This window comes from Triturus cristatus, chromosome 3_2 (genome assembly GCF_964204655.1).
Source record: "Triturus cristatus chromosome 3_2, aTriCri1.1, whole genome shotgun sequence".
Classification (NCBI taxonomy): Eukaryota; Metazoa; Chordata; class Amphibia; order Caudata; family Salamandridae; genus Triturus; species Triturus cristatus.
The window spans coordinates 561,764,668-561,784,928 of NC_140584.1; the positions used below are offsets into that span (position 1 = coordinate 561,764,668).

Genomic DNA, 20,261 nt, shown 5'->3' on the forward strand with positions numbered 1-20,261 from the left:
AGACCCAGGTCAGCAGAGCCGTTGTAGAGCCTGAGACCCAGGTCAGCAGAGCCGCTCTGGAGCCAGAGAACCAGGTCAGCAGAGCTGCTCTAGAGCCAGAGAACCAGGTCAGCAGAGCCGCTCTAGAGCCAAAGAAACAGGTCAGCAGAGCTGCTTAGCGCCAGAGAACCAGGTCAGCAGAGCCATTGTAGAGCCAGAGAGCCAGGTCAGCAGAGCCACTGTAAAGCCAGAGAGCCAGGTCAGCAGAGCCACTGTAAAGCCAGAGAACCAGTTCAGCAGAGCCGCTGTAGAGCCGGAGAACTAGGTCAGCAGAGCCGCTGTAGAGCCAGAGAACCAGGTCAGCAGAGCTGCTGTAGAGCTGGAGAACTAGGTCAGCAGAGCCGCTCTAGAGCTAGAGAACCAGGTCAGCAGGGCTGTTATAGAGCCAGAGAACCAGGTCAGCAGAGCTGCTCTACAGCCAGAGAACCCGGTCAGCAGAGCTGGTATAGAGCGAGAGAACTAGGTCAGCAGAGATGCTGTAGAGCCAGAGACCCAGGTCAGCAGAGCCGATGTAGAGCCTGAGACCCAGGTCAGCAGAGCTGCTCTAGAGCTGGAGAACTAGGTCAGCAGAGATGCTGTAGAGCCAGAGACCCAGGTCAGCAGAGCCGATGTAGAGCCTGAGACCCAGGTCAGCAGAGCCGCTTTAGAGCCAGAGAACCAGATCAGCAGAGTCACTCTACAGCCAGAGAACCTGGTCTGCAGAGCCACTCTAGAGCTAGAGAACCAGGCCAACAGAGCCACTCTTGAGCCAGAGAACAAGGTCAGCAGAGTCGTTGTAGAGCCAGAGAACCAGGTCAGCAGAGCTGCTGTAAAGCCAGAGAACCAGGTCAGCAGAGCCACTCTAGAGCTAGAGAACCAGGCCAACAGAGCCACTCTTGAGCCAGAGAACAAGGTCAGCAGAGTCGTTGTAGAGCCAGAGAACCAGGTCAGCAGAGCTGCTGTAAAGCCAGAGAACCAGGTCAGCAGAGCCGCTCTAGAGGCAGAAAACCAGGTCAGCAGAGCCACTCTAGAGCTAGAGAACCAGGCCAACAGAGCCACTCTTGAGCCAGAGAACCAGGTCAGCAGAGTCGTTGTAGAGCCAGAGAACCAGGTCAGCAGAGCTGCTGTAAAGCCAGAGAACTGGGTCAGCAGAGTCATTTTAGAGTCAAAGAACCGGGTCAGCAGAGCAGCTCGAGAGCCAGAGAACCAGGTCAGCAGAGCCGCTCTAGAGCCAGAAAACCAGGTCAGCAGAGCCACTCTAGAGCTAGAGAACCAGGCCAACAGAGCCACTCTTGAGCCAGAGAACAAGGTCAGCAGAGTCGTTGTAGAGCCAGAGAACCAGGTCAGCAGAGCTGCTGTAAAGCCAGAGAACCAGGTCAGCAGAGCCGCTCTAGAGGCAGAAAACCAGGTCAGCAGAGCCACTCTAGAGCTAGAGAACCAGGCCAACAGAGCCACTCTTGAGCCAGAGAACCAGGTCAGCAGAGTCGTTGTAGAGCCAGAGAACCAGGTCAGCAGAGCTGCTGTAAAGCCAGAGAACTGGGTCAGCAGAGTCATTTTAGAGCCAGAGAACCAGGTCAGCAGAGCCGCTGTTGAGCCAGAGAATCAGGTCAGCAGAGTCGCTCTAGAGCCTGAGAACCAGGTCAGCAGAGCCGCTCTCGAGCCTTAGAACCAGGTCAGCAGAGCTGCTGTAGAGTCAGAGAAACAGGTCACTAAAGCTGCTGTAGAGCCAGAGAACCAGGTCAGCAGAGCTGCTCGATGGCCACAGAACCAGGTCAGCAAACCAGGTCAGCAGAGGTGTTGTAGAGCCAGAGAAACAGGTCAACAAGCTGCTGTAGAGCCAGCAGAGAAACAGGTCAGCAAGCTGCTGTAGAGCCAGCAGAGAATCGGGTCTAAAGAGCTGCTGCAGATCCTTAGAACTAGGTCAGCAGAGATGCTGTACAGCCAGAGAAGCAGGTCAGCAGAGCTGCTGTAGAGCCAGAGAAGCAGGTAATCAAGCTGCTGTAGAGCCAGAGAAACAGGTCAGCAGAGCTGCTGTAGAGCCAGAGAAGCAGGTCATCAAGCTGCTGTAGAGCCAGAGAAGCAGGTCAGCAAGCTGCTGTAGAGCCTTAGAACCAGGTCTGCAGAACCATTGTAGAGCCAGAGAACCAGGTCAGCAGAGCCATTGTAGAGTCAGAGAACCAGGTCAGCAGAGCCGTTGTAGAGCCTGAGACCCAGGTCAGCAGAGCTGCTGTAGAGCCAGAGAACCAGGTCAGCAGAGCCGCTCTTGAGCCAGAGAACCAGGTCAGCAGAGCTGCTGTAGAGCCATCGAACCAGGTCAGTAGAGCTGCTGTAGAGCCATAGAACCAGGTCAGCAGGCACGCTCTAGAGCCAGAAAAACCAGTTCAGCAGAGCCGCTCTAGAGCCTGAGAACCAGGTCAGTAGAGCCGCTCTAGAGCCAAACAACCAGGTCAGCAGAGCCTCTCTAGAGCCAGAGAACCAGGTCAGCAGAGCCTCTCTAGAGCCAGAGAACCAGGTCAGCAGAGCCTCTCTAGAGCCAGAGAACCAGGCCAGCAGATCCGCTCTAGAGCCCGAGAACCAGGTCAGCAAGCTGCTGTAGAGCCTGAGTACCAGGTCAGCAGAGCCGTTGTAGAGCCTGAGAACCAGGTCAGTAGAGCCGCACTAGAGCCAGGGAACCAGTTCAGCAGAGCTGCTTTAGAGCCATAGAAGCAGGTCAGCAGAGCTGCTCTAGAGCCAGAGAACCGGGTCAGCAGAGCCACTCTAGAGCCAGAGAACCGGGTCAGCAGAGCCACTCTAGAGCCAGAGAACCCAGTCAGCAGAGCCACTCTAGAGCCAGAGAACCCGGTCAGCAGAGCCGCTCTTGAGCCAGAGAACAAGGTCAGCAGAGTCGTTGTAGAGCCAGAGAACCAGGTCAGCAGAGCTGCTGTAAAGCCAGAGAACCAGGTCAGCAGAGCCACTCTAGAGCTAGAGAACCAGGCCAACAGAGCCACTCTTGAGCCAGAGAACAAGGTCAGCAGAGTCGTTGTAGAGCCAGAGAACCAGGTCAGCAGAGCTGCTGTAAAGCCAGAGAACCAGGTCAGCAGAGCCGCTCTAGAGGCAGAAAACCAGGTCAGCAGAGCCACTCTAGAGCTAGAGAACCAGGCCAACAGAGCCACTCTTGAGCCAGAGAACCAGGTCAGCAGAGTCGTTGTAGAGCCAGAGAACCAGGTCAGCAGAGCTGCTGTAAAGCCAGAGAACTGGGTCAGCAGAGTCATTTTAGAGTCAAAGAACCGGGTCAGCAGAGCAGCTCGAGAGCCAGAGAACCAGGTCAGCAGAGCCGCTCTAGAGCCAGAAAACCAGGTCAGCAGAGCCACTCTAGAGCTAGAGAACCAGGCCAACAGAGCCACTCTTGAGCCAGAGAACAAGGTCAGCAGAGTCGTTGTAGAGCCAGAGAACCAGGTCAGCAGAGCTGCTGTAAAGCCAGAGAACCAGGTCAGCAGAGCCGCTCTAGAGGCAGAAAACCAGGTCAGCAGAGCCACTCTAGAGCTAGAGAACCAGGCCAACAGAGCCACTCTTGAGCCAGAGAACCAGGTCAGCAGAGTCGTTGTAGAGCCAGAGAACCAGGTCAGCAGAGCTGCTGTAAAGCCAGAGAACTGGGTCAGCAGAGTCATTTTAGAGCCAGAGAACCAGGTCAGCAGAGCCGCTGTTGAGCCAGAGAATCAGGTCAGCAGAGTCGCTCTAGAGCCTGAGAACCAGGTCAGCAGAGCCGCTCTCGAGCCTTAGAACCAGGTCAGCAGAGCTGCTGTAGAGTCAGAGAAACAGGTCACTAAAGCTGCTGTAGAGCCAGAGAACCAGGTCAGCAGAGCTGCTCGATGGCCACAGAACCAGGTCAGCAAACCAGGTCAGCAGAGGTGTTGTAGAGCCAGAGAAACAGGTCAACAAGCTGCTGTAGAGCCAGCAGAGAAACAGGTCAGCAAGCTGCTGTAGAGCCAGCAGAGAATCGGGTCTAAAGAGCTGCTGCAGATCCTTAGAACTAGGTCAGCAGAGATGCTGTACAGCCAGAGAAGCAGGTCAGCAGAGCTGCTGTAGAGCCAGAGAAGCAGGTAATCAAGCTGCTGTAGAGCCAGAGAAACAGGTCAGCAGAGCTGCTGTAGAGCCAGAGAAGCAGGTCATCAAGCTGCTGTAGAGCCAGAGAAGCAGGTCAGCAAGCTGCTGTAGAGCCTTAGAACCAGGTCTGCAGAACCATTGTAGAGCCAGAGAACCAGGTCAGCAGAGCCATTGTAGAGTCAGAGAACCAGGTCAGCAGAGCCGTTGTAGAGCCTGAGACCCAGGTCAGCAGAGCTGCTGTAGAGCCAGAGAACCAGGTCAGCAGAGCCGCTCTTGAGCCAGAGAACCAGGTCAGCAGAGCTGCTGTAGAGCCATCGAACCAGGTCAGTAGAGCTGCTGTAGAGCCATAGAACCAGGTCAGCAGGCACGCTCTAGAGCCAGAAAAACCAGTTCAGCAGAGCCGCTCTAGAGCCTGAGAACCAGGTCAGTAGAGCCGCTCTAGAGCCAAACAACCAGGTCAGCAGAGCCTCTCTAGAGCCAGAGAACCAGGTCAGCAGAGCCTCTCTAGAGCCAGAGAACCAGGTCAGCAGAGCCTCTCTAGAGCCAGAGAACCAGGCCAGCAGATCCGCTCTAGAGCCCGAGAACCAGGTCAGCAAGCTGCTGTAGAGCCTGAGTACCAGGTCAGCAGAGCCGTTGTAGAGCCTGAGAACCAGGTCAGTTCAGCCGCACTAGAGCCAGGGAACCAGTTCAGCAGAGCTGCTTTAGAGCCATAGAAGCAGGTCAGCAGAGCTGCTCTAGAGCCAGAGAACCGGGTCAGCAGAGCCACTCTAGAGCCAGAGAACCGGGTCAGCAGAGCCACTCTAGAGCCAGAGAACCCAGTCAGCAGAGCCACTCTAGAGCCAGAGAACCCGGTCAGCAGAGCCGCTCTAGAGCCAGAGAACCCGGTCAGCAGAGCCGCTCTGGAGCATGAGAACCAGGTCAGCAGAGCTGCTCTAGAGCTAGAGAACCAGGTCAGCAGAGCCGCTCTAGAGCCAAAGAACCAGGTCAGCAGAGCTGCTTAGAGCCAGAGAACCAGGTCAGCAGAGCTGCTGTAGAGCCGGAGAACTAGGTCAGCAGAGCCGCTCTAGAGCCAGAAAACCAGGTCAGCAGAGCCATTCTAGATCCCGAGAACCAGATCAGCAGAGCTGCTCTAGAGCTAGAGAACCAGGTCAGCAGAACTGGTATAGAGCCAGAAAACCAGGTCAGCAGATCCACTCTAGAGCTAGAGAACCAGGCCAACAGAGCCACTCTTGAGCCAGAGAACCAGGTCAGCAGAGCCGTAGTAGGGCCAGAGAACCAGGTCAGCAGAGCTGCTGTAAAGCCAGAGAACCAGGTCAGCAGAGCTGCTGTAAAGCCAGAGAACCAGGTCATCAGAGCCGCTCTAGAGGCAGAAAACCAGGTCAGCAGAGCCACTCTAGAGCTAGAGAACCAGGCCAACAGAGCCACTCTTAAGCCAGAGTAGCAGGTCAGTAGAGCCGTTGTAGAGCCAGAGAACCAGGTCAGCAGAGCTGCTGTAAAGCGAGAGAACCATGTCAGCAGTGCCGCTCTGGAGCCAGAGAACCAGGTCAGCAGACCTGCTGTAGAGCCAGAGAACTGGGTCGGCAGAGCCATTTTAGAGCTAGAGAACCCGGTCAGCAGAGCCGCTCTTGAGCCAGAGAACAAGGTCAGCAGAGTCGTTGTAGAGCCAGAGAACCAGGTCAGCAGAGCTGCTGTAAAGCCAGAGAACCAGGTCAGCAGAGCCACTCTAGAGCTAGAGAACCAGGCCAACAGAGCCACTCTTGAGCCAGAGAACAAGGTCAGCAGAGTCGTTGTAGAGCCAGAGAACCAGGTCAGCAGAGCTGCTGTAAAGCCAGAGAACCAGGTCAGCAGAGCCGCTCTAGAGGCAGAAAACCAGGTCAGCAGAGCCACTCTAGAGCTAGAGAACCAGGCCAACAGAGCCACTCTTGAGCCAGAGAACCAGGTCAGCAGAGTCGTTGTAGAGCCAGAGAACCAGGTCAGCAGAGCTGCTGTAAAGCCAGAGAACTGGGTCAGCAGAGTCATTTTAGAGTCAAAGAACCGGGTCAGCAGAGCAGCTCGAGAGCCAGAGAACCAGGTCAGCAGAGCCGCTCTAGAGCCAGAAAACCAGGTCAGCAGAGCCACTCAAGAGCTAGAGAACCAGGCCAACAGAGCCACTCTTGAGCCAGAGAACAAGGTCAGCAGAGTCGTTGTAGAGCCAGAGAACCAGGTCAGCAGAGCTGCTGTAAAGCCAGAGAACCAGGTCAGCAGAGCCGCTCTAGAGGCAGAAAACCAGGTCAGCAGAGCCACTCTAGAGCTAGAGAACCAGGCCAACAGAGCCACTCTTGAGCCAGAGAACCAGGTCAGCAGAGTCGTTGTAGAGCCAGAGAACCAGGTCAGCAGAGCTGCTGTAAAGCCAGAGAACTGGGTCAGCAGAGTCATTTTAGAGCCAGAGAACCAGGTCAGCAGAGCCGCTCTAGAGGCAGAAAACCAGGTCAGCAGAGCCACTCTAGAGCTAGAGAACCAGGCCAACAGAGCCACTCTTAAGCCAGAGTAGCAGGTCAGTAGAGCCGTTGTAGAGCCAGAGAACCAGGTCAGCAGAGCTGCTGTAAAGCGAGAGAACCATGTCAGCAGTGCCGCTCTGGAGCCAGAGAACCAGGTCAGCAGACCTGCTGTAGAGCCAGAGAACTGGGTCGGCAGAGCCATTTTAGAGCTAGAGAACCCGGTCAGCAGAGCCGCTCTTGAGCCAGAGAACAAGGTCAGCAGAGTCGTTGTAGAGCCAGAGAACCAGGTCAGCAGAGCTGCTGTAAAGCCAGAGAACCAGGTCAGCAGAGCCACTCTAGAGCTAGAGAACCAGGCCAACAGAGCCACTCTTGAGCCAGAGAACAAGGTCAGCAGAGTCGTTGTAGAGCCAGAGAACCAGGTCAGCAGAGCTGCTGTAAAGCCAGAGAACCAGGTCAGCAGAGCCGCTCTAGAGGCAGAAAACCAGGTCAGCAGAGCCACTCTAGAGCTAGAGAACCAGGCCAACAGAGCCACTCTTGAGCCAGAGAACCAGGTCAGCAGAGTCGTTGTAGAGCCAGAGAACCAGGTCAGCAGAGCTGCTGTAAAGCCAGAGAACTGGGTCAGCAGAGTCATTTTAGAGTCAAAGAACCGGGTCAGCAGAGCAGCTCGAGAGCCAGAGAACCAGGTCAGCAGAGCCGCTCTAGAGCCAGAAAACCAGGTCAGCAGAGCCACTCTAGAGCTAGAGAACCAGGCCAACAGAGCCACTCTTGAGCCAGAGAACAAGGTCAGCAGAGTCGTTGTAGAGCCAGAGAACCAGGTCAGCAGAGCTGCTGTAAAGCCAGAGAACCAGGTCAGCAGAGCCGCTCTAGAGGCAGAAAACCAGGTCAGCAGAGCCACTCTAGAGCTAGAGAACCAGGCCAACAGAGCCACTCTTGAGCCAGAGAACCAGGTCAGCAGAGTCGTTGTAGAGCCAGAGAACCAGGTCAGCAGAGCTGCTGTAAAGCCAGAGAACTGGGTCAGCAGAGTCATTTTAGAGCCAGAGAACCAGGTCAGCAGAGCCGCTGTTGAGCCAGAGAATCAGGTCAGCAGAGTCGCTCTAGAGCCTGAGAACCAGGTCAGCAGAGCCGCTCTCGAGCCTTAGAACCAGGTCAGCAGAGCTGCTGTAGAGTCAGAGAAACAGGTCACTAAAGCTGCTGTAGAGCCAGAGAACCAGGTCAGCAGAGCTGCTCGATGGCCACAGAACCAGGTCAGCAAACCAGGTCAGCAGAGGTGTTGTAGAGCCAGAGAAACAGGTCAACAAGCTGCTGTAGAGCCAGCAGAGAAACAGGTCAGCAAGCTGCTGTAGAGCCAGCAGAGAATCGGGTCTAAAGAGCTGCTGCAGATCCTTAGAACTAGGTCAGCAGAGATGCTGTACAGCCAGAGAAGCAGGTCAGCAGAGCTGCTGTAGAGCCAGAGAAGCAGGTAATCAAGCTGCTGTAGAGCCAGAGAAACAGGTCAGCAGAGCTGCTGTAGAGCCAGAGAAGCAGGTCATCAAGCTGCTGTAGAGCCAGAGAAGCAGGTCAGCAAGCTGCTGTAGAGCCTTAGAACCAGGTCTGCAGAACCATTGTAGAGCCAGAGAACCAGGTCAGCAGAGCCATTGTAGAGCCTGAGACCCAGGTCAGCAGAGCTGCTGTAGAGCCAGAGAACCAGGTCAGCAGAGCCGCTCTTGAGCCAGAGAACCAGGTCAGCAGAGCTGCTGTAGAGCCATCGAACCAGGTCAGTAGAGCTGCTGTAGAGCCATAGAACCAGGTCAGCAGGCACGCTCTAGAGCCAGAAAAACCAGTTCAGCAGAGCCGCTCTAGAGCCTGAGAACCAGGTCAGTAGAGCCGCTCTAGAGCCAAACAACCAGGTCAGCAGAGCCTCTCTAGAGCCAGAGAACCAGGTCAGCAGAGCCTCTCTAGAGCCAGAGAACCAGGTCAGCAGAGCCTCTCTAGAGCCAGAGAACCAGGCCAGCAGATCCGCTCTAGAGCCCGAGAACCAGGTCAGCAAGCTGCTGTAGAGCCTGAGTACCAGGTCAGCAGAGCCGTTGTAGAGCCTGAGAACCAGGTCAGTAGAGCCGCACTAGAGCCAGGGAACCAGTTCAGCAGAGCTGCTTTAGAGCCATAGAAGCAGGTCAGCAGAGCTGCTCTAGAGCCAGAGAACCGGGTCAGCAGAGCCACTCTAGAGCCAGAGAACCGGGTCAGCAGAGCCACTCTAGAGCCAGAGAACCCAGTCAGCAGAGCCACTCTAGAGCCAGAGAACCCGGTCAGCAGAGCCGCTCTAGAGCCAGAGAACCCGGTCAGCAGAGCCGCTCTGGAGCATGAGAACCAGGTCAGCAGAGCTGCTCTAGAGCTAGAGAACCAGGTCAGCAGAGCCGCTCTAGAGCCAAAGAACCAGGTCAGCAGAGCTGCTTAGAGCCAGAGAACCAGGTCAGCAGAGCTGCTGTAGAGCCGGAGAACTAGGTCAGCAGAGCCGCTCTAGAGCCAGAAAACCAGGTCAGCAGAGCCATTCTAGATCCCGAGAACCAGATCAGCAGAGCTGCTCTAGAGCTAGAGAACCAGGTCAGCAGAACTGGTATAGAGCCAGAAAACCAGGTCAGCAGATCCACTCTAGAGCTAGAGAACCAGGCCAACAGAGCCACTCTTGAGCCAGAGAACCAGGTCAGCAGAGCCGTAGTAGGGCCAGAGAACCAGGTCAGCAGAGCTGCTGTAAAGCCAGAGAACCAGGTCAGCAGAGCTGCTGTAAAGCCAGAGAACCAGGTCAGCAGAGCCGCTCTAGAGGCAGAAAACCAGGTCAGCAGAGCCACTCTAGAGCTAGAGAACCAGGCCAACAGAGCCACTCTTAAGCCAGAGTAGCAGGTCAGTAGAGCCGTTGTAGAGCCAGAGAACCAGGTCAGCAGAGCTGCTGTAAAGCGAGAGAACCATGTCAGCAGTGCCGCTCTGGAGCCAGAGAACCAGGTCAGCAGACCTGCTGTAGAGCCAGAGAACTGGGTCGGCAGAGCCATTTTAGAGCTAGAGAACCAGGTCAGCAGAGCCACTGTAGAGCCAGAGAACCCGGTCAGCAGCGCCGTTGTAGAGCCTGAGACCCAGGGCAGCAGATCTTCTGTAGAGCCAAAGAACCGGGTCAGCAGAGCCATCCTAGAGCCAGAGAACCAGATCACAGCAGAGCCGCTCTGGAGCCAGAGAACCAGGTCAGCAGAGCTGCTCTAGAGCCAGAGAACCAGGTCAGCAGAGCCGCTCTAGAGCCAAAGAAACAGGTCAGCAGAGCTGCTTAGAGCCAGAGAACCAGGTCAGCAGAGCCATTGTAGAGCCTGATAACCTGGTCAGTAGAGCCACTCTAGAGCCAGAGAACCAGTTCAGCAAAGCTGCTGTAGAGCCATAGAAGCAGGTCAGCAGAGCCACTCCAGAGCCAGAGAACCGGGTCAGCAGAGCCACTCTAGAGCCAGAGAACCCGGTCAGCAGAGCCTCTCTAGAGCCAGAGAACCCGGTCAGCTGAGCCGCTCTAGAGCCGGAGAACTAGGTCAGTAGAGCCACTCTAGAGCCAAACAACCAGGTCTGCAGAGCCTCTCTAGAGCCAGAGAACCAGGCCAGCAGAGCCTCTCTAGAGCCAGAGAATCAGGCCAGCTGATCCGCTCTAGAGCCCGAGAACCAGGTCAGCAAGCTGCTGTAGAGCCGGAGTACCAGGTCAGCAGAGCCACTCTAGAGCCATTGAACCAGGTCAGCAAGCTGCTGTAGAGCCTAAGAACCAGGTCAGCAGAGCCGTTGTAGAGCCTGAGAACCAGGTCAGTAGAGCCACTCTAGAGCCAGGGAACCAGTTCAGCAGAGCTGCTGTAGAGCCATAGAAGCAAGTCAGCAGAGCTGCTCTAGAGCCAGAGAACCGGGTCAGCAGAGCCACTCTAGAGCCAGAGTACCGGGTCAGCAGAGCCACTCTAGAGCCAGAGAACCCGGTCAGCAGAGCCGCTCTAGAGCCAGAGTACCAGGTCAGCAGAGCCGCTCTAGAGCCAGAGTACCAGGTCAGCAGAGCCGCTCTAGAGCCAGAGTACCAGGTCAGCAGAGCCGCTCTAGAGCCAGAGTACCAGGTCAGCAGAACCGCTCTAGAGCCAGAGAACCAGGCCAGCAAATCCACTCTAGAGCCAGAGATTCAGGTTAGCAAGCTACTGTAGAGCTTGAGAACCAGGTCAGTAGAGGTGCTGTAGAGCCAAAGAACCAGGTCAGCAGAGCAGCTGTAGAGCCAGAGAACCAGGTCAGCAGAGCCTCTCTAGAGCCAGAGAACCAGGCCAGCAGATCCGCTCTAGAGCCCGAGAACCAGGTCAGCAAGCTGCTGTAGAGCCTGAGTACCAGGTCAGCAGAGCCACTCTAGAGCCATTGAACCAGGTCAGCAAGCTGCTGTAGAGCCAGAGAACAAGGTCAGCAGAGCTATTTTAGAGGCTGAGACAAAGGTCAGAACAGGTGCTAATGGGACTGGAGAGGTACAAACATAATGAGACACAGAAGGGGTGCAATAATGCAGCGTAATATGGCACATTCTGTCACAATATTTTGCTATTCTGACATTTTACCACACAGCAGTACTGTCTGGGCAAACATTTCTCCTCATTAGCAGCACTCTAACGTCTGAATACAGCCGTCAGCAATGAAATGGGGACAGCTAATCTTTGCAAACCGTCTTTCCCCCTGGGGGCCACGGCTGATGCTTTTTAAAGCCTCTTTTGATCCATCTGAGCTAGAATCAATGTTTGCAACTGAAGATCTGAATCATGCGGCAAGTGTGGAAAATATGTAAATACTCTGAGAACGCGGCGGCCACAATATTGCGTTTCTCCAGTGGTCCTGCCTATGAGCAAAGACTTGTAGTGTAATGGCCTTGATTTACTGACTGTTTTGTAAATCAATGGAACTGCCCCCCAGAAGAATATTTGGGCAAAAAATAACGTCTAAGTACTGATTCTGTGGTACTGATAAAGTAAGGCTAAAAGTGGAGGCCATGCAACGTCAATGAAGTCAGGAAGGAATGAGCAGTTCTGGACAGCATTGTCATTCTCCAGGCTGGAATTCCAATGCAGGGATGCGCCAAGTAGCTGGGATGAAACTAACGTTTGCACTGCAATAGGTCTCTCATTTACGCAAGTTGAAACTATTGGCATTGTAAATGACAATGTCTTTTACTTATGTTTTAAAAAGGAAAAACATATATAAAAGGCATTGTCATTTAAAATGCCAATAGCTCAAACTTGCGTAAATGCGAGACCTAATGCATCGCAAATGCTTGTTCTGTATGCTCCCTACCCCCACCAGTTTTCTTTTTATTAGTTTTTTATTATATCTCTGTGAGTCAAGTAACTGTACAATAATGCTGGGCTACTCACTTTAGGTGACTGTTTCCTGGGCTGGCATCTTCTGATCATCTGATCACACCATCTTTTTTTAATTATTACTTTTTTTTAGGGCCCAGCAGACACTGCAACCTGACCACTCGCTTTCTCCCCTGGGTACAAGATGCACATTATAATGGGGTTTCACTGGACTACTGTTGGACTTGGCCCTTCTGGCAGGTTCACCCCTGAACTTTTTGCTTTTACTGGTGACCTGGTGGTAGTGATTTTTGGTTTCTGCGCACTTTCCCTGTGTCCCAGAGTAAAGTGCGTGCGCACTCTGAGTGCATGTGGTGAGATAGGCCTGCTTTCCCATAGGAATGCATGGGGAATGTATGTGTCCCTGGTAGTTCCTGATGCGTGGGGTGTGCAGGCTCGAGTTTGGTATGTGCGGACTCGTGTGATCGAATGCTTCGCAATGATGTATAATGCGTGATTATGTCATGTGCGGAAGTGCCACTTCTAGGATTTGGCATATTAGTGTAAAAGGTGTCTGGCATGTGATTGGCTGGAGCTGGCTGGTGAGCCTGGTTCCAGGAGTCTGGGTGGGTCTGCCCCAGTGGTGAGTGTGAGATTAGCATGCGGATGGCTGGGGAGGAGTGCACCTTGGACCTGAATAGGGCAGGGCTTTCCCCACACAATGCTGGCTCCGCCCCCTGTGGTGCGACTGATGACCCTAGCCCTGCCAGTGAATAGAGTGAGGGGCTGAGCACATCAAGGGTGCTCCCCAACCAGCTGCGACTGGTTTTCCCCCTCACCCTGAACCAAGAACAAAGGGAAAAGGTGTATAAGAAGGGGCTGTGTCCCCTTGCAATTTGTTCTCTTCCAGGATCCTACCTGAGGGGGGCTGCTGCTGGACCAGAGGACTGCCACTTGGACTACCTCCCTGCCTGGAGGCCCAGTGAGCTGGCTCTGAGTCCAGCCTTGCCCCCCCCACCCCTGCCTTGCTGTATGCAGGGGAGAACTTTGCTGGACTTTGTTGTTATCCTTCTTAAAGCGCTGGGAGCGCTTTATTTACATCCCTAAGCGCCTGGAAGCGCTTTTATTTGTCCTAGCGCTCGGAGCGCTTTATTTCTGAAAGCCGGTGCCCACCCGGCGTTTGCCCGGTCTTTGCCGATTCTGAACTCCCCTGGCAGGTGCCCACCCTGCCAGGGACATTGCCGCCCATATCGAGTGCCCACCTCGATTTATTGCATTTTTCATTGGCGAGCGGGTGCCCACCCTGCATTGTTGCGACCTCGAGCGGGTGCCCACCCCGCTCGTATGATTAAGGAAGAGGGAGCCTACCCCTCATTGCCACCGTACAACAGCCGCGAAACCCTGGGCCGCCGCGCTGCCTGGAGCGACCCGGTAGGAGTCAGGAAACCCCTGATTGCGGGCGGGGCTTGTGACGCGCCCCCGGACTGGTCGGGCCTCCCGTGAGCTGAGGGAGACCCGAGTCAGCACCAAAGAGAGGCGGGAGCCCACCCCGCTCTCGCAACCGGAGGAGAGAGCCCCGCCGCCGGAGTGTCCGGAGCAGACGCCGGAGTCCCGGTGAGTGGGGGCAGCCTGGTTGGTTTCAGGGCGCCTGACGCTCCCTCGAAGGAGGGGGAGGGGGCAGTATTTACCGAGCCCCGAGGGGCGCTCCAGCATAGAGGAGCATTTATTTTACAAGGAAGAGCGGCCCCGGAAGGCAGCGGGCCGCTCCAACGTTGGCCCCCATTGTGTATTTCAGAGCTGGTTGAGGCTCCAGCAAAGGGGCGCATTTTTGGTCTGAAGAGCCTAGAGGGCTCCAAAGTACACGCATTGGCTGTGTGGGCATTGTGTATTTACGAGCCGAGTGAGGCTCCAACACCCCGCATTGTTTTCTTCGAGTGCTGGTGCGCTCCAACGGCATTGTTTGTTTAGAGCGCTGGTGCGCTCCAACACTTGGGGGCATTCTTTTTGGCAGAGCCCAGGGAGGCTCCAAGGCATGCCAGATTTGTTTTAAAAGGCACAGGGGTGCCCCAGTATTTCTCCAGCTGCCCAGCACTTAGTGGGCAGCTGCAACGTTTAGGACACCCAGTGCTACTTTGCGCTTTGGCTTGCGCAGCTTGCGCAATCTTGCCCTGACATTGGGACATAGGGCGTCCTAGCCCCGACAAGGCCAGTTGGCCTAGGGACTGCCACAGGTGGTGGCTTATGTGGGTTTTACGCAGTTGTGTTTTCCTTTCCTACACCTCTGAATGTGTGTTTATGCATCATGTACCTTGTTTTACACCGCTGAATGTATTTTATGCATCATGTGTTTTCCTTCCCTGCACCTCTGAATGTGTTGCGCTGCATCATGTGTACTGTGTTTAGACCCCTACAGGTATTGTGATACTTAGGTGGTTGTTTTCTCCTAGTACAGGTGGTGCTAGTGAGGTCCTGGTTCCCTGCGCAATATTTTCCTAAGGTGGTTAGGGTTGCGTAGGTGGTACTTACCTGTTACCAGTAGTTAGTGGTCGTGTGCTACATATGTTATTTAGTGCTACAGTGATTGTATGTGCTATGTTCTAAAGCATTATTCCTATGTTCTAAGTGCTAATTTCTACAAAGTGCTAATTCCTGACTCTATGTGGCCCTGTCCCCTGTACATACAATCCCTTGTAAACTCTGCCCGTGCCTGTTGGCACATTGTAAAGTGTTTGTTTTTATCTAATGTGTTGTGGTAATACAAAGGCTATTTTTATATAATACCTTGTGTGGAGTTTCTTTTGTGGTGGGCCTTGGGTGTTGTTGCAGGGTGCGCGCGCAAACGCTTTACACATCGCCTCCGGGATAAGCCTGACTGCTCGTGCCAAGCTACCAAGGGGGTGAGCAGGGGTTATCTTTGGCGTGTAACTCCCCAGCTCTGACTAGAGTGGTGGTTTCTGCCTGGCTTTGGCGCAAGCCCTAGCCAACCAGAAATCGCCATTTCTAACAACTACCCATTTGATTAGTTAATATTCACTATTTCTTTTTTAACACTATTCATTGAGCATAAATCTAGCCACTGGCTTGGCTCAGCAACTATCTGTACAATCAGGTTCAGCAAAGATAAAAAATGGTTCTCAGAGCAAACATGAACATATGAGGTTACAGCATGAGAGGCAGTGAACCATCAACTTTTAGTCCTTACTGTAAGTTGTTTCAGGTTACCTATGTCAATCCTCAATTCATGTCCAGATACAAGCCATCTATAAGGCTGGTTAGTTACATCTTTAAATAATGGCAAACATTCTAACAAATATAGCTTGTTAAGAAGCCTCTGCATGTTTGAGAACCAGAAGCATATATTTTTCCAGTGCCTGTATGCAGATTTAAAGAGTCTCGCTAGGTTCAAGGATTGCCTAAAGTTAGTAACATGGTAAGTACATTTCCCAGCGCCTTCAGGTGCTTTTAGGTATAGCACTTAAATTGTGGTACCTATCCAAATTACGATGTCTCTTATGGATATCCCAATGTGTGATGGACAAATAATTATTTTATGTATTCTTAATGTAAATGTTTTCACTTAATTCAATTTTCTTTCAGTTTCTGAAACAGATGTATGTCCTTTTGCTGGGTCTTGATGTCCTAGGAAATCCTTTTGGATTAATAAGAGGACTTTCAGAGGGCGTGGAAGCTTTCTTCTATGAACCTTTCCAGGTATGATGTTACATTGTATCTCGAGGCATTTTCAGACCATCAAAGCTACTTTAGGTTCTGATATGATACCTGTTTGATAGATAGCTAATGGTTTTCATCTCCTACATGCAAGCCCTATTACAAATCCATCACTCAATGCAAACGCACAAACAAAATATTCATGAATATAGCACAGATGATGAAGCTGTACCTCGTAAACTATTAATGCGATTAGCGAAATGAGAGAACCCTTTATCATGGCACCATATTACAGACGCGGGGGCACTGATAAAGAGGTCTTCAACCACACCTTGAATGGGCACCATGTATGAGTCGGTACAGAGTCAGTGCGCCTCCCAAGTGAGAGTCCCTTACATGAGTAGAAAGGCTCCCAGGCATCACCCTGCAGATGGATGTAATAACGCCAATCTGTCTCTAGTGAAAGACGGAGCTGCAGGTTCAAACTGTGGCCCTCTCTTTCACGAATCCACTCTCCTCAGCCCAGGTTCATACTTTGAGAGTACACGTCTCCATTGAGGGCAGCTAATTTTTCAGTATAATCGAGGGCACTGTCTCAAAAAATAGCGGATATATAATAACGAATGTGCTGGCTGGCTGCACTTAGTTAAAGGTGTGCCACAGTGCAAACAGGAACAATGCATACGATTTGTAATTGAGGCCCTGAAATCATTTTTGTTTTGTTAAATATAGGTCATTTTCAGTTTGGTGATTTATACACAAACCATGTGTTACCCTTAAGTCAAGGTGCCTGGTTATTAAAAATCCTTGTGTTATACGTAGACAACATACAGTAATATTCAATTTTCTTATTTTCTCTTTTTTTTTGGAAAGGAAGGGTAGCTGTCGTCTAAAATCATAGCTTTCAGAGCAAAGCCAGCTGCGGGGTGAACATTAACTCTCTGAAATATTTTCTTTGTTAAAAAGCCTATTCAACTACATTTTTGCCTGCAGGATGCTGGTGTTGGCAGGGCTCTTTTATTTACTCTTGCTTAGCCTTAGGGAGGTACCTTTAAGTTCCACCTTGTGCTTCAAGCTAGATGATTATCTACCAAAACCTATATTGCAGGCAGACCTTGACTTGATGCACAGCCAGACTTCGTTTGGTGCTTTCTTGCTTGCCTCTTTCCCTTCAACTATTGAAAATGTTTGATCAGCTCATCAAGAGCCTGACGACCCCTCCAAAGACAGTTTGACAATCTGGCCCGGTTAAGTCAGGATTTTTATCTTTGGCAAAATCATGAGCAGTTTACTCAAACACGGATAGTTTTCCATTGTGTTGCTGTGTTATGACAACATGGCCATCACGATCAAATAAACATTTAAATTAAATATTTAAACATCATCGTCATTTTCTTTATGAAAGACAATTCATATTTCAGGTTGTTCCATCTGTAGACCTTGAAGGCCGAGAGGAATTAGTTACAACCTTATTTACTCTGTTTGAAAGATGTTAGAAAGTTTGGCTCACCGCTGCAGTCAGTGTCTCTGTTTACTTCACCTACAAAGTCTGCAATAACATTCACTCAAGAAGGTTGAATTGTCATCATCCTGGTGGGTCATCATCCGTGTGAGTCAAACATGGATGCAGCCCAATACCAATTCGGAGTCAACGTGACTGCTTGAATGAACGGTGTCTTTTTGATCTCCTAATTATGTGGAACTCAATGAAAAAAGGTTCTGTAACGGCTACATCTAAAATAGTTGGGTTCCTCACAGTGTGACTTAAAACACAGCAAAACACTGCATAGAAGCATGTCACCAATGGTCTTTCAGGGTCTCGGCTTTCACATATTGCTAATAATGTTTTTTTGTATAGTCTAATAGCACTCAAAGTGATGACCTAGATGAGATAAGTGGTTAAAGTGTGTCTCCTAGGATTAAACATCAGATGTCAGTAGCGATCGCTTAACTCAGTGACACATCTTGCTGCCATAGCTGTGAATGAGCATTCAATAATTCTATATTAGAATAATTGGCCTTATAAATCTCACTAGTTAGGGGATGTTAGTAATAAACAGGATGTCTCTCGAGAACAAGAGGTAGAAACTCCTAACCCCACTCCCCAATTAGGATACATTTTGCTGTTTACCATACGTCCGATCCTGCAAGTTGCCTGAGGATAATGGCACACTTATTGATTCAGACCTGACGAGCACTTTTTCTGAGATAATGTAGCAGGAAAACTTGCTGATCCAGCCAAAATATGAAAGGAGAAATGTGTTTCTTGTGGGTCTCTATCTTTAGTCCCATGAGAAGAACAACGGACAATGAGCTCCATTTAGCGTCCAACAAAAGTACACCTAAAAGAGGCTCAGAGGATTACCTCCCAATCAAGTCCCAAATGGGAAAGTGCAGCAAATTGATACATTAAACTATGTAGCAGTTGACACAACCAAAGAGTCATACACATCAGGTTGATGGGAATCCCATGAATTAGAGAATATGGCAACATAATGTAAGAAAGTGCTGAAATGCTCTAATGCTTGTAAAAGTTGCTATACCCTAGCCAGCAAGCGGAAGACGAGGCTTGTGGAACCCCCTAGCCGCAAAGAAACATTGCTTGTACAATATATTGGAATGAGAAATTGTTGCGGAAAGAAAATGAAGTCGCCTGCTAAGATGTAATTGATGTATCTCAGTCGAATTGGTTTAATAAAAAGAATTTACAAAAAAAAAAAAAATTGCTATACAAAGGATGATCACTCCTAATGTAGAAACCCATCATGGCAAGTAATATAGAGATAATTGTGAGCCAGAAGGTGCAAGCACTCTCCCCCCATTGCCATATATGTATAAAACTCTGTAGCATTTGAAGAGACACCACAACCGAAACAGGCCTGCATACTTTTGTTGGAAGGAGGGAGTGGAATGTGGCAGCCCTACAAAATGTATGGTTGACCTTTTCATATGGGTTTACAACACATTCAGCAATGAGATATTGGTATATATATAAACACACTGATTTCCTAATGCTTGAACTACGTGGATTGCTGATTATTACTGGCAACCTTTACCATAAAGAATCTGTATTGAAGGGTGTGTCTCAATCGTCCAGTGTTGGTTTATAGTAAGTGGTTTTTGCCTAGTCAGACCTTTGCAAAATCACAAATGACAGGCGCTACCTCAACTGGCTAATATAAGTCTTGGAGGTCCAAGTGATTTTGCTGGATCCTGCCTATTTAAAGCTGACTAGGGAAGGGAGAAGCTGCACTGCCGTTTTGATATCCAGGAACAACATCTTTAGAGTCTTTGGTGTAATCAAACATTGCTCAGAAAATGATTAGAGGAGTTTGCCATGATCTGTGTCAATTGTTTTTAAGTCTGTGTTTTCTAACCCTAGCCTCATCATCACCCTGCATGCGGGGGCTTACTTTCTCTAATATTGAATCTTTTATAGATTCACATGCTTGAATCATCCATGTTGCCCAGCTGTGAGTTCCATGCTACCATATCTGAAAGAGACATGTTAGTGATAGATTCTTTACCTTAGAATTACCCCCAGGCGTCAGACTGGATCCGGATAGTTTTCGTCAGCAGTACCCATGCGCGTCGGTAGGTGTCGTCGTGCGGCTCCGCGTACGTCAGTGGCGTCTTAGTTGCTGAGATGACGTCGCTGGAGCTACTTAGACGCGCCCACGTGCGCTGACGTCAGCAAGCGCAGATCCGGAGAGAGTGGTACCCCCAGTCAATTTTTGAGTGAGCTTTTTGAGACTTTTTGTCTCTGTTCTTTTGAGTCTCTGACTCCTGGTGTATAGGGATGCCCGGTTTTAAATCCTGTGAGGCTTGTCCCGGCATGATGTCGGTGACGGACCCGCACAGCCAGTGTCTCTACTTTTTCTCTACTCTCTACTTTTGTTCACTTGGAAAAAGCATGAGTCCAGTATTAACCATGTAAGATCCTGTCTGTCTGCGGTGTTCACCTGGTTCAATTCGGCCCAGTTGAAATGTAACGAAGATAAAACAGAGATAATGTTTTTTGGGGACTTCCCTTCTGGGTTCCTTCATGCCTGCTGGCCAGTCGATGTTTCACCACCATCTCCTTTGGGTCTCCCCGTGAAGAATATGGGCATCTGGTTTGATGAAAAACTTAGTTTTAACAATCAAATCAGCAAACTGACAGGTACTTGTTTTGGCATTTTAAAGATGCTCAAGAAATTCCTGCCCCTTCTGCCCCTTTCCACCAAAGAAACGGTAATCAAGGCCTTGGTCACCTCCCGCCTTGATTATGCCAATGCCCTATATGTTGGTCTCCCTGGCTATCTTATGGATAAACTACAGGTGGTGCAGAATGCCGCAGCGCGGCTGTTGTTGGACCTTCCCAAGCACACCAGCGTCAGACAACATCTTCGTAGGTTGCATTGGCTGCCGCTAAAAGCCAGAGTTCTGTTCAAGGCTTTGGTGACGGCCCATGCAGCACTCTACGAATACGGCCCTTGGTACCTGAGGAAACGTTTCTCGTTCAATGTTCCGGGCAGACATCTACGCTCCTCGAATGTGTGCTTGGTGTCTGTGCCCAAAATTTGTTTGGAAAGAAAAGGTGGTAGTTCCTTATCTTACCTGGCGGCTAAGTCTTGGAACTCCCTTCCTTTCGAGCTCCGCAGCCTTCAAAACCCCATCTTGTTCAGAAAACAACTTAAAACCTTCTTATTTTATTAGCTTCTTCTTT

At 51.1% G+C, this 20,261-nt stretch overlaps 1 protein-coding gene across 1 annotated transcript in view; it reads left to right on the forward strand.

Annotated features, from left to right (window-relative positions):
* VPS13C (vacuolar protein sorting 13 homolog C) overlaps positions 1-20,261 on the forward strand; it is a 2,873,871-nt gene that overhangs the window by 2,502,630 nt on the left and 350,980 nt on the right. The window contains exon 74 of the mRNA XM_085648297.1: positions 15,482-15,595. Coding sequence (XP_085504423.1) covers positions 15,482-15,595 — 114 coding nt within the window. The remainder of the gene's footprint in view (positions 1-15,481; positions 15,596-20,261) is intronic.